Source organism: Phallusia mammillata, chromosome 6 (genome assembly GCF_965637545.1).
Source record: "Phallusia mammillata chromosome 6, kaPhaMamm4.hap1.1, whole genome shotgun sequence".
NCBI lineage: Eukaryota > Metazoa > Chordata > Ascidiacea > Phlebobranchia > Ascidiidae > Phallusia > Phallusia mammillata.
The window spans coordinates 968,977-985,030 of NC_137257.1; the positions used below are offsets into that span (position 1 = coordinate 968,977).

The 16,054-nt window shown below is 38.3% G+C and overlaps 1 protein-coding gene across 2 annotated transcripts; it reads left to right on the forward strand.

Annotated features, from left to right (window-relative positions):
* The first annotated feature begins 638 nt into the window (after window positions 1-638).
* On the forward strand, window positions 639-13,256 carry LOC145232614 (uncharacterized). Of its 2 annotated transcripts, none has more exons than XM_080097275.1 (15): window positions 639-777; window positions 1,842-2,043; window positions 2,572-2,922; window positions 3,339-3,533; window positions 4,170-4,271; window positions 4,410-4,469; window positions 5,707-5,944; window positions 6,275-6,520; window positions 6,814-6,942; window positions 8,427-8,591; window positions 9,262-9,552; window positions 9,914-10,094; window positions 10,331-10,508; window positions 10,920-11,128; window positions 12,239-13,256. In XM_080097275.1, exons 1-15 carry the CDS (start codon window positions 684-686, stop codon window positions 12,529-12,531), a joined length of 2,934 nt encoding a protein of 977 aa, XP_079953401.1. In that variant the 5' UTR covers window positions 639-683; the 3' UTR covers window positions 12,532-13,256. The 2 variants fall into 2 exon arrangements, with proteins under 2 accessions (XP_079953401.1, XP_079953402.1); XM_080097276.1 differs by having other exon boundaries at window positions 6,293-6,520.
* Window positions 13,257-16,054: the final 2,798 nt, after the last annotated feature.

The window sequence follows — 16,054 nt, forward strand, 5'->3', positions numbered from 1 at the left end:
TCCATGACTGAAACGTTACAAATTATAAGAGAGTCAGTATTTTGGCAAGCAGTGGAGTTGGTGAACGTCTAAAAAAATTCGTTCTGCTTCTTTATGAAAGCATTGCTAACAGCAACATGGTGTTGATTTGATTTCTAGGTAGTATTGGACCAGTGCAGTTTTGAAACCTGGTGACTGTTATAGCGTCAAGAAAAAACAGCAACAGCTACAGCTGTTATAACGGATTATTTTCTGACTTTACTGGAAAAAAAGTTGCAATTTTGCAAGAAACTATAGCTTATCAATTTGAAACCTTTTCCTTTTTACTTGAGTAGTTGGGTTAATTTGAAACATACTAATTTTTAAGCTGTGTTGTATTCACAGTTAGAGCGGTTTTTGTTTAGTGTTAATCTGTTAAAGCCCAAAATGACAATTGTTTTACCCGTTTGAAAGATGAATAAAGGGCTGTAGAAGCGTAGTGCATGGTTGTTCACGTAAACACATAGAAAAGTTCATGATTACAACATAGTTATTGCGGTTAATTAATCAACGCATAGTTTCAACACGTGAACCGTGCAGCAGCCAATATAAACTGCCAGCGGCAATGTAATCAATTAGGGATCTGGGACTGAGAGAGTTTAATTTGTCCATGACTGTAATTACTCTATGCAGGTTTGTAGCAAGTAAGTTATAGTGCTGTTACAATGCGTTTGAAATGTGTGCTACTGTTCTTCTGCTTGGTAATGATGATCACTGTATTCGTGTCGGAAACAAAATTGAAAAGGCATGAACTCAGAAGTAAGTTATTTTAGAAATATTTACAAAAATTTAATGTGTATAGCAGTGGTCTTCAACCTTTTCGCCTCCTTGCTAGGGCACTGGCATAAAATCGCCCCTTGCTAGTGCACTGGCTTCAAATTGCCCCCGTTGAAGAACCCTGGTGTATTGTATTGCAAACTGGTAAATTTTTGGTAAAAGCTATTGCCTATGAAGTATTTGATCATTGTTATCAGAGAGTTGTTATTGCAAAGCTACAGATTTACTGAATAAGGCTTTAAAGCTTGCAAGTTGCATTCAAGCTATGGTCTGGAACAATCCCATATGCTACATCAGGGGTGGGCAACCAGCGGCCCTTTTCTTTAAAGGTTATGCGGCCCGCGGAGACGCTTGGATTTCAAAAGTACTGGCAAACGAGTCCAATTATTACATATTTTTGAGCTGATTAATGCGCCTGATGCTAGTTTTCTGCGACCTGGCAAAATGTGGATAGAATCAAATACGAATTATACTTGTAGTTAAGCATATTTGGTATGAAACAAAGCAAAATCACTTTGTGTTATATACATGTGCGGCCCGCGAACCAATTTTGACATGTATAATTGGCCCTACAGTAACAAAGGTTGCCCACCCCTGTGGTACATGATTGAAAACAAACTATTAATTTATTTTAACTATGCCTAGCTCACTTTGACAACGCTTTTATTTATCCTATTATCGCTAAATTAATAAAACTATTTCAAAAAGTTGTAAATGATATGAGTAAAGCAGTGGTTCTCAAACTTTTTTTTATTGCGACGCCTCTGGAAAAGTTTTCTGTACTTGCGACGCACCAGCAAATAAAAGTTAATAAGGAAACTTATTATTAAAGTTGTGTTTATTGATACAATAACTAAAAGCCACGAAACGGAACTATTCTGTGACGCCCTTGGAAAATTGAAACGACGCACCAGGGCGTCGCGACGCACAGTTTGAGATCTGCTGGAGTAAAGTGTCAATGCAGTTTACTATTTTCTTATTCTTCTTGATTAAACTTAACGCTGTGGTTTTGTTGCACAAATAAAAAACCAGTGACTGTGATTCAGAACTTCGTCGCCGACAAAACCGACAGCAGCAAATGGAATTAATGAGTAAAAAAGTAAACCACAAAAAAACAGCGTGCAACACTTCAGCTCAGATCTCAAGTTCGACATTCTGCGATGACGTCACGGACTGCTTGGATTACTCGGATGAGGTGGACGTTAATTGTCCGACGTGCTTAAAGAATATTAGTTATCCGGTGGTGAGGTACCAGACTATTTTTTCTTTCAGTAGGTTTATGGAATCAATAGCAACTAATGCTCTTGTTGATAAGTGAACTGTCTCGCCACGTATAGGATGTTTAAAAGATTTGTTTGGGTGGAATACGGTAATCCAGCAGAATTTAGCTTCTGTTTTTGCCGCTACTGTCCTAACAAACATAGTTAATGTAAAGTGAAAAGGCAAAAACAAACCCTTCTTGACCGAAAAATATCCAATAAAAAACCTTTAGCTTAAGCAACAGAAAGTAGTCTTTATAAAATGTAAAAAAATGCCGTCTATCTTAAAATCACAATCAAAGTAAACCGTCTACCAGATATAGTAAATTGTGAAATGAAAAGGCAAAAGCAAACCTTTCTTACTCAATCAGTCCCGAGAAAAACCTTTATCTTAAGCAACATGCAGCAGTCGTTTCAAAGTCATAGAAACGTCGATCGCTTCAACAATCACTTTTAAAATACTGCTTACTATGTTTTTACAACCTAACTATCGATTGCTAACTTGCTTCTATTTCAGCTGCAACAATGCCGACAACGAGGTTCCGAAAACATGTTTCCTTCCGCGCGAGCAGTTCTGCCAAGAACGGGTCACGTGTCGCGGGGTATCCCCCTGTGACGTGGGATGCCAGACGCACTTTCGTTGCCCGGACAACAAGACCTGTCTGAAGCGTTCAACGGTTTGCGACAGAGACACATGTGATGATTGTCCCGGTGTGCAACGTTGGAACAATGGACCAGGATTTAAGTGTGTGAGGAATGGAATGACATGCAATCTGCCTCAAGTTCTGCTCAATGATGGAATCAAAGATTGCGACGATGGCTCAGATTTGTGTTACGACCCAGTAACGAATATCACTGCATTGTATAGGTAGGGGTAAAATGTCGCGGATTTGCATGAACCTAAATATTGAAGGTTTTCGTGACATTGTCTTGAAGAGTTATTTAGTTTTATAATTTTAGGGTAAACTCGCTTTAGTTTTTTGGCATACCGATTCTAGCACAAAAGCGTATTGAAATATGTACCTAATTTAAAGTTTGTAGAGCAAAAGTTCGTAAAGATTTTTGTTGTTGTTTACTTTTGGCAAATTTATTAAAGTTTACCCTAAATTTGTTGTAGCACAATAATATGTCATACCTAAAACATACCTGTCATACCTTTTACTCTTTTATGAAAGGCTGTAACTTAAGGACAGATCTGTAAAATCAATTCATTTTTTTCATATTTTAGACTGATTTTAGCTTTAAAGTTATGCCGAATTGACCTTAAGTGACCTTGCATTTCAGAGATATTCGCGCCAACTCGAATTTCAACACCAGTCGATGCTTTCAGTGCTTGGACAATTCAATGATTGTGTCGTCACAGAGCGTGTGTGATGACGTCATCGATTGTCCAGATTTGAGCGATGAATGTCTCTGCGAAGGGGAACTCCCAAAAGTGTGCGTCCGGATTCAAAGTGTCGTACCAACGCAAATCGGAAGGTAGAAACATAACAATGTGTCTGTGTATCAGTGGAATTAATAAAGTAAAAACTCACTTCAATGTGTTAAACATGCAGGTGTAATAATAAACCTTATTGGCAGAGAAGTGAAAACACAACGCTTTAGATGTAACAAACTATTCCAGTGGCAAAGTAATAGCCTTTTAGTTCATCACAATACGCCAGGCCCATTAAAGGCGTCATAACGAATCAGCCTTTTAATTTAGGTTGACTTTTTTACGTACATTTAGAAAGAGCGGTTTCCAGCGGTTTCCAACCTTTCTTGTGCCGTGAACCTTTGATAGCATTTTCCAAGTTGCGGTGACCCCAAGGATAAAATTTGTAGGCTTTATATTAAAATTGACTGTATTTTTTTCTTAGCAATGAAGCGGTCCATGAGTTTGTTTGATTGGGGCCAGTGTTAATGGCTTAAAACGTTGGTAAGTTGGGAACCACTGTGTTAGGTGACCGCAGGCAAATTGGAAGGCGACCCCAGTTGGGGTCGCGACCCACAGGTTGGGAACCGCTGCTTTAAAGACTGCCAAGCCCTAATGATCAAAAGTAGTACATAGATACATGGTTAATAAAACATAGGTAATAAACTAGTTGATACTTATACGTTAGTTTTTCGTCATAGGAATTGTACAATTGGTCAAGTAAAGTGTGGAAATGGACACTGCATCGATAAAACGTCGGTGTGTAATGGAATTCTGGATTGCAACGATGGTTTGGACGAAGAGTGAGTTTCATGAAATTAAAAAGTTTGGCTCCTAGTGTTTTTCATAATGATTTGCAATCAATAAATTTGTGTTTTTATAAAGTAAAATGCAAGAAGGATCAATTATTCCGATTTCAACGTGTATTTTTTGCGTCTTAGAGAAAGTTACTGCGGGGGAACGAAACCATGCATGAACGCTACTGCTGGGGAGACTTGTCGGTAAATTGACTCTCATATCATTTTAGAAACGATTGCAGGGTTATTTTTATTTGAAATAAAAAGTTTTTGGGCTTTCCGTTTTAGGCAAAAGCTAAGAATAAGCATCTAAGGCAGGGTTGGGCAACCTGCGGCCCTTCATTAAAGGTTGCGCGGCCCGCAGAGACACTTGGATTTCAAATGTACTGGCAAACGAGTCCATTTATTATATTTTTTGAGCAGATTAATGCGCCCGGTGCTATTTTTCGGCTACCTGACAATATGCTGCTAGAATCAAATGCGACCTGTAAGGCATTTTTGGTATGCAACGAAGTAAAATCACCTTGTGTTATATAAAGGTGCGACCCGCGATCTAATCATCGCAATTGTATTTGGCCCCACGGTGACAAAGGTTGCCCACCCATGATCTAAGGCAGGGCTTCCCAAACTTTTGTGATCGCGACCCCTTTTAATCTCTTTAAATTTTCCGCGACCCTTCACGGATAATATGATAAACAATGCAAAAAATACGTTTGTTGTATTTATTAAAACGACCAATTCGAGCCAAAACTAAGAACAACCTACCGGTACTCAGAGTCTAGTCACATTGGTTTGCAAATAGGCACTTATCACCTTGGACCAAGTTTAGGCCGTTGCAGTACTTTGCATACGGACATTAAACACTGCTTAGAATTCGTAAATTAATTACCTATTTTGTAGAATAAGTTATTGCGACACACAATACTTAAGCGTTAGTCTATCACTCGATATGTCATCTTTATGTTGCATTAAAAATGCCTGTGTGTTTCAAAACAGTTTCAAAACAGTTGCAATTGTTTCGTTTAAAACGACGTTTGTTCGATCAATTGCGTCACTATACAAGCGCGTTTGCGCTTAGCTGGAAACGTTTCAAAACCGACGTAACTTGAACAAAAATGACATTGTGACTTTATACAAAAAGGTCAAGGCCGGGGGTGTGCGGCATCCCCGTACTCTAAGCCAGTGTATGGAGTATTTTCTTCCAAATTGATTCAGCTCTCTGCGACCCCTCAAGTTTGTTAAGCGACCCCTTTCGGGGTCGCGACCCCCAGTTTGGGAAGTCCTGATCTAAGGCATTGGTCTCAGAACGCTTTGGTTATTGTGTTTCGCTAGTTCCTTTAGTTACTTCAAAAAACATAAGAACTTCGATTTTCCATAAAATAATATACCAAATAACAAAGTAACCTCGTAACGACGTTTTAACATAATTTTATGTTATCAGGTGCTCACTGCTGGCCAGGAAAACTTGTAAGCAAACAGTGGCAACGTATTGTGATGATCAGATGGAATGTGTCATGTTAGCACGTGGCACAACATTCGATCAACCAGCAGAAGACGAATGCGCGGGAACGTGTCACGTGGACAAGATAGCAGCTGGTACCCACAATGCATCGGACACCGACTGCTTGCCGCCAACACCGCGAACGAAACCGTTCAAGTGCAGAGGGATAGGGAAAAGGGTAAAAATATGGAATATAAAGAATTTATAAACTAAAAAAACATAAAAAATCGGTGTTTTCTTTTTTCAAATAAAATCTAGGCAAGTTACAATATAATGAGAAAGTTGAAGATGGTAAAGCTACCTAAGTTTCCAATCTTCAGTATTTGTATCATAAGGGCTTACGCTTTTGGAAACATCACGGTAATTTAACTTGTAAAAAGCGTTAATTTAACTTAAAACAAAATTATTGGAGGAAATCTTCTCAATAAAAATATGCAACAGGAATACTTGAGCAAAATTGAACTACAGAATCTATGAAATGAACCACATTATATCTTTCCCTTGTTAGGATTTGGTTTCTGTTCAGAAAACCATCAACGCTTCCCAAGTATGCGACGGTATTCCCGATTGCAAAAAGCCGTTTTCGGACGAACGAAGATGCAGATCTAGATACAAATGCCCAACCGCTAGTGGCGCTGTGAGCATCAAAAGGTTCCAGAGATGTGACGGGTTTGTAGACTGTTTGGATGGGAAAGATGAACTGAAGGATCGGTGCAGAAAAAGACACTACTGCAAGTCGTTGAATGGAGCTAGAGTGGGTGGTTTTGTTTTCTTGAGAAACACTTGTACATGTGGCAAAATTCTTTAGTAAAATAGTGTAATCTATGTTGAAGGCATCCCTCATTACAGATTGTGTTTCTTTATACAATTTCAATCATATTTATTTAGCCCAAACACGACCCAATAAATATATACGTAATTATCAAGCAAGAAATGGTAATAGCAAAGGCTCCTTTTTTATCATGATTCTAACAGTATCTTGTGTGTGTAAATACAATGGCACTTGGTTATAGGGACAGTTATACAATATGGTGTGTTGTTTTGTAGATTTCCATTTCTACTAGAGAGATCTGCGATTACGTCATCAACTGTGACGATCAAAGTGACGAAATCAATTGTCAAGACAATAGGTTTTATTGTGAAAACAAACAGCCATTGTTTGTTCGAAAACACCTGGTGAGTGAAACAAAATTAAAAAAAAAAAAACTTTTTGGTGCCTGGTTTTTATGAGTAAAAAACATTTTTTGCATAAGTTTTAAATAAATACATGCACTTTGTAAAGGTTATACAGACGAATCCGGTTAATCGCATCATCGATTTGCCAAGGGCATTTGATGCGATTAACCGGATTATGCGGTAATCCGGTTGCTACATAAACAGTACACGTCGTTAACAAAAGTGCTCATTTTCACTTTCCCAGCTAAAACTAAGTTGCAGTGACGCTCAACTATGGCAACGGAGCAGTATTTTCTCTCTTTTGTTGCCGAATTGAAAAAAGTGCTACTCTCAGCGCAATACATGACGTCATGCTTCCTAACTGTCGTGGCTATGGTGCAATTGCCAAAGTGTGTTGAAGAAACAGAATCAACGCACACACACTCTTTAATTGGCGCACACGCCGCAGTCCGTTTGATTTGTGCTTTCTCTTGTAGTCAGGTTTATTTGAAAATATATGTTAAATCGCATCGTAGCCAAGGGACCCAAAGTTTAAATTTAGGAACTTATAACAAAAACAAAAAGAAAAAAGAAATAACAAAAAGAACATTTTTAACCATTTGTTTTACATTTAACATTTTTCAAATTTCAATACAGTTTAATACTTCGAATTTGGTGCAATTCGCACATAGTAAGAAATTACAATCAGCGTCTTTGCCGGAACACCAGTTTCGTAATTTCAACGTGCTGAACTCTTTTAAACGCTTGTTATATCACTATTGGCGATTAGATAAGCCAACAATAAAGGAACAATGTGCACGGCTTTGAGGTAACGATTCCTAGTTATCGCACAGCGGTAAACTGAACGCCGATTTAATCTCCTATTAACTTTTCAAAAATATTTTATGGTCGAGACGTTTCATTTTTAAGGTTAGATGCGTTATTTGGTGTAGAATGAAAACATGCATCTACGTCTTTTTCGCGTACATTACCTTCGGAGGATTTTACTATCATATAGTCGTCTTTTATTCGAAAAACTCGGTCTGTTCGACGTTCACATAGAGATCATCAATCCGGTTAATCGCATATTTCGTTGAAAATCGATGCGAATATCCGGTTTATGCGATAAACCGGTATGCGATTAACCGGACGATTTTCTTAACAAACGATGGGCGACGGTTTGGAATTTTTAATTGCGATGCAATTAAACGGGTTATGCGATTAACCGGATTTGTCTGTACTAAAAAATGTTATTTGACAACATTTACCGCTATGAAGAGATTTTTTTCATGCAGAATATGTTGGTGCTTGCCCTGGCAAAATTTGCAAATTTAACGTTTTACGGCCCATCTCTCGTCACTAGCAGCACGAATGGGACCTTGTAGGTCGAAACAGTGTGTACTGTCTGCAGCTTATCATGTATAGGTTTGAGTCTTTTAACGTTTCAAGACTGCCAAAATCTTATAAACTACTTTAGTAATTGTCTAAATCGCTGTACAACTTAGTTATTCAACGGAGTTCCTGATTGTTCGGACTGGAGTGACGAGTGCCCATCGGTGCGCAACCGGTCTGACGTCACTTCGTTTTCGTCACGTTACGAACTGATAGGAAATCCGGTGCTGCGTGTACTGGTCTGGATTATGGGATTTCTAGCTGTAATGGGAAACTCGGTAAGTATAAAATTTCGTTCTGTGTTGTATTTGTTTCTTGTTCCTTAGCTTTGGGACTAAAGCAATTAGTTTAGTCACAGAATAAACGAATCTGTTCATATTTTGAATACATGATACTGAGATAAACTTGCAAATGAAATCTTTAAAATCACGAAAAGATAATGAATTTGTAAAAAAAATTTGCCAAAAGAAAGAACCAGTAAAAGTTTAGGCTCTTGTTCACTTTTTTTACCAGTTTTTTTTTAAATGTGAATTCTTCCTAATGCCTCCGCATAGCAAAAATATTCCCATTTAAGCAATCGTTGTCACGGCCCCTAATCACTTTAACCATTTAAGGATTAGAAACATTAACCAAATATTTCTGTCATAGAAGCGTTACTTCAAACATTTCAGGTTTTGTGTACTGCTTCCACATTGAAACAACAATCCCATTAAGGCAGTCGATGTAACGGCGCCAAACTTAGCTGAAGCAATTGTAAATTTGACACGTTAACCAAAATTTCTGTCATAAACTAGTCCTTTACTGTATCGGCAAATGTATGTACCTTATCCTATGTCTCGACGTCCCATACAAGACGTCTTCAATAGGGCCATGACACAGACCCATTCATAAGGGAAATAACACACTACACAACACAACCACAGCAAACAGAACATCCGTCTTTTGCAGGCGGTTATATTCACAACGATCAGGTCACTGCGGCAAACCCAACAACATTCACTAAAGGCCAACAATCTTCTCGTACTGAACCTGGCAGTTGCCGATTTCCTGATGGGAATGTATCTCCTGATTCTCGGAGCAGTCGGAGTTGTCTACTCCGGAAGATACTGCTCCTTGGATCTCTACTGGAGGACAAGCTCCCGCTGCACGGCGCTAGGGATCCTCGTTGTTCTTTCCAGCGAAGCGTCAGTGATGACGATGGTGTTGCTTACGTCATTTCGACTTTATGCTGTCTTAAACGTAAGTCCTGGTAAAAAATATAGATGAGATGTTTTCAGCCTTCGCAAAACATTATGCTGTTACATAGCACAATTCTTTATGTTTTGTTTTTCAACCTGGTTTGTGAAGCCCATCCCTGACCTTGAGCAGTACTCACTTAGGAGCACTCAACTTTCTAAATATATTCTGCCTCATTTCTGATACTTGAGAGCGTTTTTTAACCTAGTTTGTAAACAACATCTGGGTCTTTCGTAAAATTAGGTTAGTGCTTCGCACTTGAGTCAAAACAATACAGGACTTGAAATAGAAAAATTATGCTGAAGTTTGCATTAGCAATAAAAGCCTTTAGATTAAAAAACCTAATTACATTTTTTCCTTACAGCCGTTCAGGGCCAGGACTAAACCGAAAATCAAAGTAGTGGTGTTACTCATACTGCTCGCTTGGGGCATCAGCTTCGTACTTGCGCTCGTTCCAATCTCCGAAACTTTTCAAGTCACATTTACTGACGGAGCTTTGCTTGAAGACAACCTCTTCTTCCGTCGGGCGGTGGTTAAGTTTGACAGTAAGTGAGACATGAAATTGATGTCAATCGAATCACCCAGAAATTCCGGTTAATCGAATCACCCCGAAATTCCGGTTAATCGAATCACCCAGAAATTCCGGTTAATCGAATCACCCCGAAATTCCTGTTAATCGAATCCCCCTGAAATTCCGGTTAATCGAATCACCCCGAAATTCCGGTTAATCTATATTGATCAGCACAGGTGGAAGATGACCGTTTTGTCATTTTTCTTTCAGCATTCCAAAGGTTCGTTACGCGACTTGCAACTTTTTATCCAAAAACAAACACAAGTTCAGGAGCAGCAAGCGAATCACTCGAGCACATTGGTCAGCTGACTTCCTGGTATCAGCTGAGGAAAGTTCTAGACCAATCAAATCTCACGATTCCTAATCTAAACATGGGTCGGTATTTTGGGTAAGTCCGCCGCATTTTCTACAGTTAAGTTTTTTTGCAAACCTGTGCAGTCAAATAAGTAAAACCTCGAAACAAATGGATCATTATTTAACATCAACATCAAGAGTTAGGCAACTAAGTGGCTGGCTGACTCGTTATGAGCATAACGCATTCTTGTAATGTACTTTACAGATACAAATAAAATTAACAAATAAACAACCAAATTGCGACTGTTGGAAGTTTTACCGAACACTTTGTGAAATTCAAGGTTTTTGTCAGTTAGTGTTAGGGTACATAAAAATATACGGAAATTTTTGTAAAAATGTATGAGATGTATTCACTATGCTTAAGCATAAGTGTATTGCGCCAAAAATGAAAACTAAAGGCTACACCTGACCCCAATGTAAATATCACACGTTTTCTTATGTTCAGATACTACAGTGATCATAGTGTCTGTGTTCCTCGAATATTCGTCACACAACGGGACAACACGTGGACTTTTTCGCTGGGAGTGTTGTGTTTCAACCTAATGTCGTTTCTCTACGTTGCTGTGGCTTACATTTACATTTACTGTCGATCAACTGAGGTGGAAAAGATTGCGAGTGAAAATAGAAGTGCAAAGACATCGAAACGGAGTCAAGGTTAGATAAACTGACAGGAAGTGTGGATGTTATATTTAAACCGTTTCAGTTGTGTTTAGTAGAAGCTTAAGTCTGCTGCTGGCTAATATATCTTGTATATTCCGTAGAACACTTTGTGTGATTTTAATCCATTATATATTGTCGTATGATTTCCACATCTCAACAATTTAGATATGATCGAATATGTTTTGGAACCAGTCGCTGAATGCTGTATCGCATTCGTGTACTGTCCGATATCCGCCATGTAATTTGATTGAGGGGCATTTTAGGACAAGATGATCTGTATCTTGCTCCATGCTGTATCGCATTCGTGTACTGTCCGATATCCGCCATGTAATTTGATTGAGGGGCATTTTAGGACAAGATGATCTGTATCTTGCTCCACAGTCTGATTTTAATCCGTTTATATTTTACGTAGGAAGCCAAAATGTTTGCTACACAACACTACATTAGTCAGGAAATATGGTTGGTGTTATCTTGTGATTTTGGATCAAACCATGTGATAAGGCAATCTATAAACGTTTGGGGGTGCTTATCTGTTCTGCGCCTGCGTTTGGTGCCAGTAGTAAAGGACGTCGCCCGATTTTATACGAATGCAGTTTTATTGAGTTTAAACCATAGACGCTTTCGAACAAAACTAACCAGTCAACAGACAGATTTCTAAATGCCTGATGACTATTTGCCTGAGAATTTGCTCTCAGACCCTTGAAAAAACTATAGAGAAAAAAATCGCTAGGTAAATTATTAGGATAAATATATTCATACTGGGATCAGCCCTGAAGCGTCGATGCAGACCAGCGATCACGGCACACTTATCGATAAATCCTAGTACACCGGATCTATTAAAGGCGTCATACCGAATTAGCCGATATCCCAAGCATTCCCTTATGGCAAGGCATAGCTAGAAAAATCTGTGGGAATGCTTGGGAGACCGGCTGATTCGATATAACGTCTCTAATAGGGCTGGCCAACCATGATTTAAGTAAATTATTAGGTGGATTTCATTTTTTCAATTATAACGATAAGTTTTGGAATTGAGTGAACACTGGGTTGGAGATGCCCTGAAAATAGTGTCGTCGGGTAATAGTTTAATTTCTTTTCGTATTTCAGAAATGCAGAAGAAAATCTTCCGCCTGATTGTGACCGACTTCTGCTGTTGGGTTCCTGTTTCGATCATGGCCTTCGTCAACTTCAGTGGGGTTAAGGTTCCATCTGATGCATATGCATTCTCGGCTATCCTGTTGCTTCCAATCAACAGCGCTCTTAACCCAATCGTGTACTCGCATGTGTGGACTATTGCGTACGACAAAATTAGGAAAAAGGGCAAAGCAAAGGCGACATCCAGTGTTACTAACAGCAGTAGCAGTAGACCTGATACAAAGGTTGAAAGCACAAAACTATAAGTCAGACTTTTACAATCTTTTCTTCGTTTCAAGTTTGTAGAGTTTGTACTGTCTAAACGTCGGAATAAAATTACATTTGCCAGAAGAGGTCTACAAACTTGATATTATGCCTGGCAGCAATAGCTTTTCTTCTTTTGTTTACCCTTTGGTAAAATGTGCCTCTCAAGTTCTTTACCACACTGATCCTGCAAACACTTGTATTACCTTGCAAGCTTGTTTTTATTGGACTGTATTCTTCAAAAGCCTGAGAAGCTACATTATTTAGACAAGGTAAAGAAACATTCAAATATTTTCAAACCCATTGTTTATCACACGTTACGGGCAAGAGCTGTGTTAACCTAAACTTAATATACCCCAAACAATGGCTTTGGTGTTGTGGTAGGGGTTGTCGTCGCGGTTGTTCGAGCAAAAACGCAGAACGTGCGTGGTTGTTACTACAGATGTACCTTTCGCTGTCAATGTTTGTACTCTAAGTCCCTGGCTGTCTGAGCTACTGCTTGTCTGAGCTTAGTCCAATGAGGAAGACGGCGTTTTAACCTTGAACTTAGTTTATTGCGTTAAGAGAGCTATGCGAGATTTATGTGAGAGAGGTAGTCTCTCGTCTGAGAGAGCTGTTAGCAACACACATGAACATATATAGTGAGAAAGGTGACGATGACGTAACTGTACAGATGGTAAAAGGTGTTAAATAGCGACAAATGACAATCGAGGTCGAGTACTGAAAATGTGACGATGACGAAATACAACGTTCATGCAATCACAGTAACTCGTATGATATTATTTGCGCTATGTACAACTTCAATACACGATACTCCACAGGGATATATGACAATAAACAGAAGTCAAATATAGCTAGCATGCAAGGTATCCTCATTAGGCAAAGTTATTACTAGATATGTAGCAGATATACTGGAGTACATGCAGCCTCATATACGAGTCAAAAGCAAATATATATCATATACGGCCAATAGATTACCTCAGTAGATTTTTTCAAAAAAGGTGAAAATATAAATCATACGCAAAGTTTAATGAAATTAATAAAGCTGAACGATTTGGACAATAATAATAATACATTGCACCAGGACAAATCACGTGGAACCGAATGCCATAACATTAGCCTGGTTGATTGATTAGCGACAATCTATGGATAATATTTCAAGCGGTTAATAATGTTTTTTTATGGTAGGGAAAGTCCCCCATCAGCTACGCTCAATCGCACATTTTTCCACTTTCTTAGTCAGTCTCAGTCAGTCGTCACATCTCTCCACACCGAGACAAGTGAGGTAGTTCCTATTCCTATTTTCCTGCCTATACGGTTACCAATAAAATACGCAAACGGTTAATCATTTTAAAGTGGATTATTTATTCTATATTTTTGAGTAGATTTTGTATTTTAACTTCTGTAGAGTAGAGTAAATAAGCATTAAATTGATTGCACAGTTTGTCAAAAAAGAGGGGTCTGGTGTACTTTCTTGACCAAACGCAATAACTTACTAACCCTATGATGTAACCTAACGACATTGATATCTTCCTAATATGTCTATGCATTAGATATAACATATTGGTAAGACGTAATATTGGTATTTCCGTATTCTGCGTGCATGTGTTCTAGCAGTGTTACATGCAGAATATAATCTGACTGAATAAATAATGATTTAACCGGATCATGTTAAATATATCGTGATTTGTACACCTACAAGCTGTTAATTGGGAAGGTAAATATGTTATTTGCCCTTCCAACTAAGCATGGTGTTGGATACAAATCGCTGCTTCTCAGGACGATTGAAATAAGGTAAAAGTTTCGTAATATATTCTTTGCACTGTTGTCTTGCTCGGAAGGTCCCAAGAACAACACTTACACTTTGAAACGTGGACCATGAAACGAATGCAAATGACGGTTTCGAGAAGCAAAAAGGTAAATGTTCAGAAATCTGTTGTACTCTTATCGCATAGGGCAGGGGTCTCAAACACGCGGCCCGCGGGCCGCATGCGGCCCTCCCAAGGGTTTTTGTGCGGCCCGCGAACCAACTTTTAAAATATAAGTGTTTAACTCAGGTGGAATACATTGTCAGACCACCGATTACAAGAAACAATCATTCGAAATTAGTGATAGCTAAAAATAAATGATACGTTTAGAAGTATGATCGAAATGGTTCGTCCAGTCAAGAATCAGCAATTCCCATTGTTGAGTCATATTTTTCCATTAAGTTGGAATGGATGGGTAAATTTAATTTACTGAAAGTAGGATAATAGTCTAGTTTCAAATCGCTAATTGGTATAGCTATGGTTTCTTAATCAATCATAGAGTAGTCTAAGTTTAAAATATGTGCACCTTAAAACGGAAAAAAGGCGTATTTATGTTGTAGTAATGTGTGTAAATAATCAAGTGGATATTTTTAACGCTAATTTTTAGAATTTTAAGTAATAAAACCAACCTTAATTTATTTTCGACCATTGTCTTCGCAGACTCTTCCAAACTAGAATGAACAAATTTGACCTTGACAAAAATTGCTATTTTCACACAGGTTCAAAAACATTTTTTTTAAAACGATTTTTGGTTTTAAAACGTTTCATCGTCAAAAAGTTACAAAAGCATTTCGTTCCTTATACTTGTTATCACTGTGCCAATGCGTAGATGTTTGTAATACCAAATAAACTATGCTTCAAATACCGTGCGAAAAAATGATAGCAAAAAGAGATAATGTTTTCGTCTTGCCAGAAGAGCTTTATAAAGTTAATATTAAGTCTGGCAGCAATAGCTTATATAAACTGTATTTTTTGTTGGACTATGTTTTTCAAAATTTGCGAAGTCAAAGCAATCCAGACAGGGTAGAGAAATATTTAAAGTTTTTCAAATCTATTGTTTGTCACACGTTCGGGGTATCGTATTTGCTCGATTGTAAAGCCGCGGCTTATATTGTTTTTTAGCTGCCGTTTGCGGCTTATAATCGAGGGCGGCTTACAATCGAGGGCGGCTTATATTTTAATTTTGTACCGAAATTATTTCTACACTCAAACATTTTAAATTATTTGGGGTTCAAAACATGTATGCGTGTACAGATTATACGTCGATATACGTTCTGTTGGGTACAGTTATCAACGTAACTAACAGATATGGGCAAATAGTCATACCATATAACAACAGAAAGATGTATTAGGAAACAATCGTATCTCAAATTCCAGCGTGCGGCTTACAATCGAGGGCGGCTTACATTTTTTTTAACACCTCAACATGCGGCTTACAATCGAGGGCGGCTTATAAACGAGGGCGGCTTACAATCGAGGGCGGCTTATAAACGAGGGCGGCTTACAATCGAGTAAATACGGTAGGCTACTGTGTTTACCTAAACTTGAAATTCTCCAAAATAATGAACATTGGTAATATTGTAGGGGGATATCTGACAATAAACAGAAGACAAATAACCAATATAGGCTACATGGTAAAAAATGGCGTTGTGACGATGCTTGTGTGGTTTAAAATCAAAACCGTTATCAGTCTTCGCTGGGTACCTTTTTATCTATC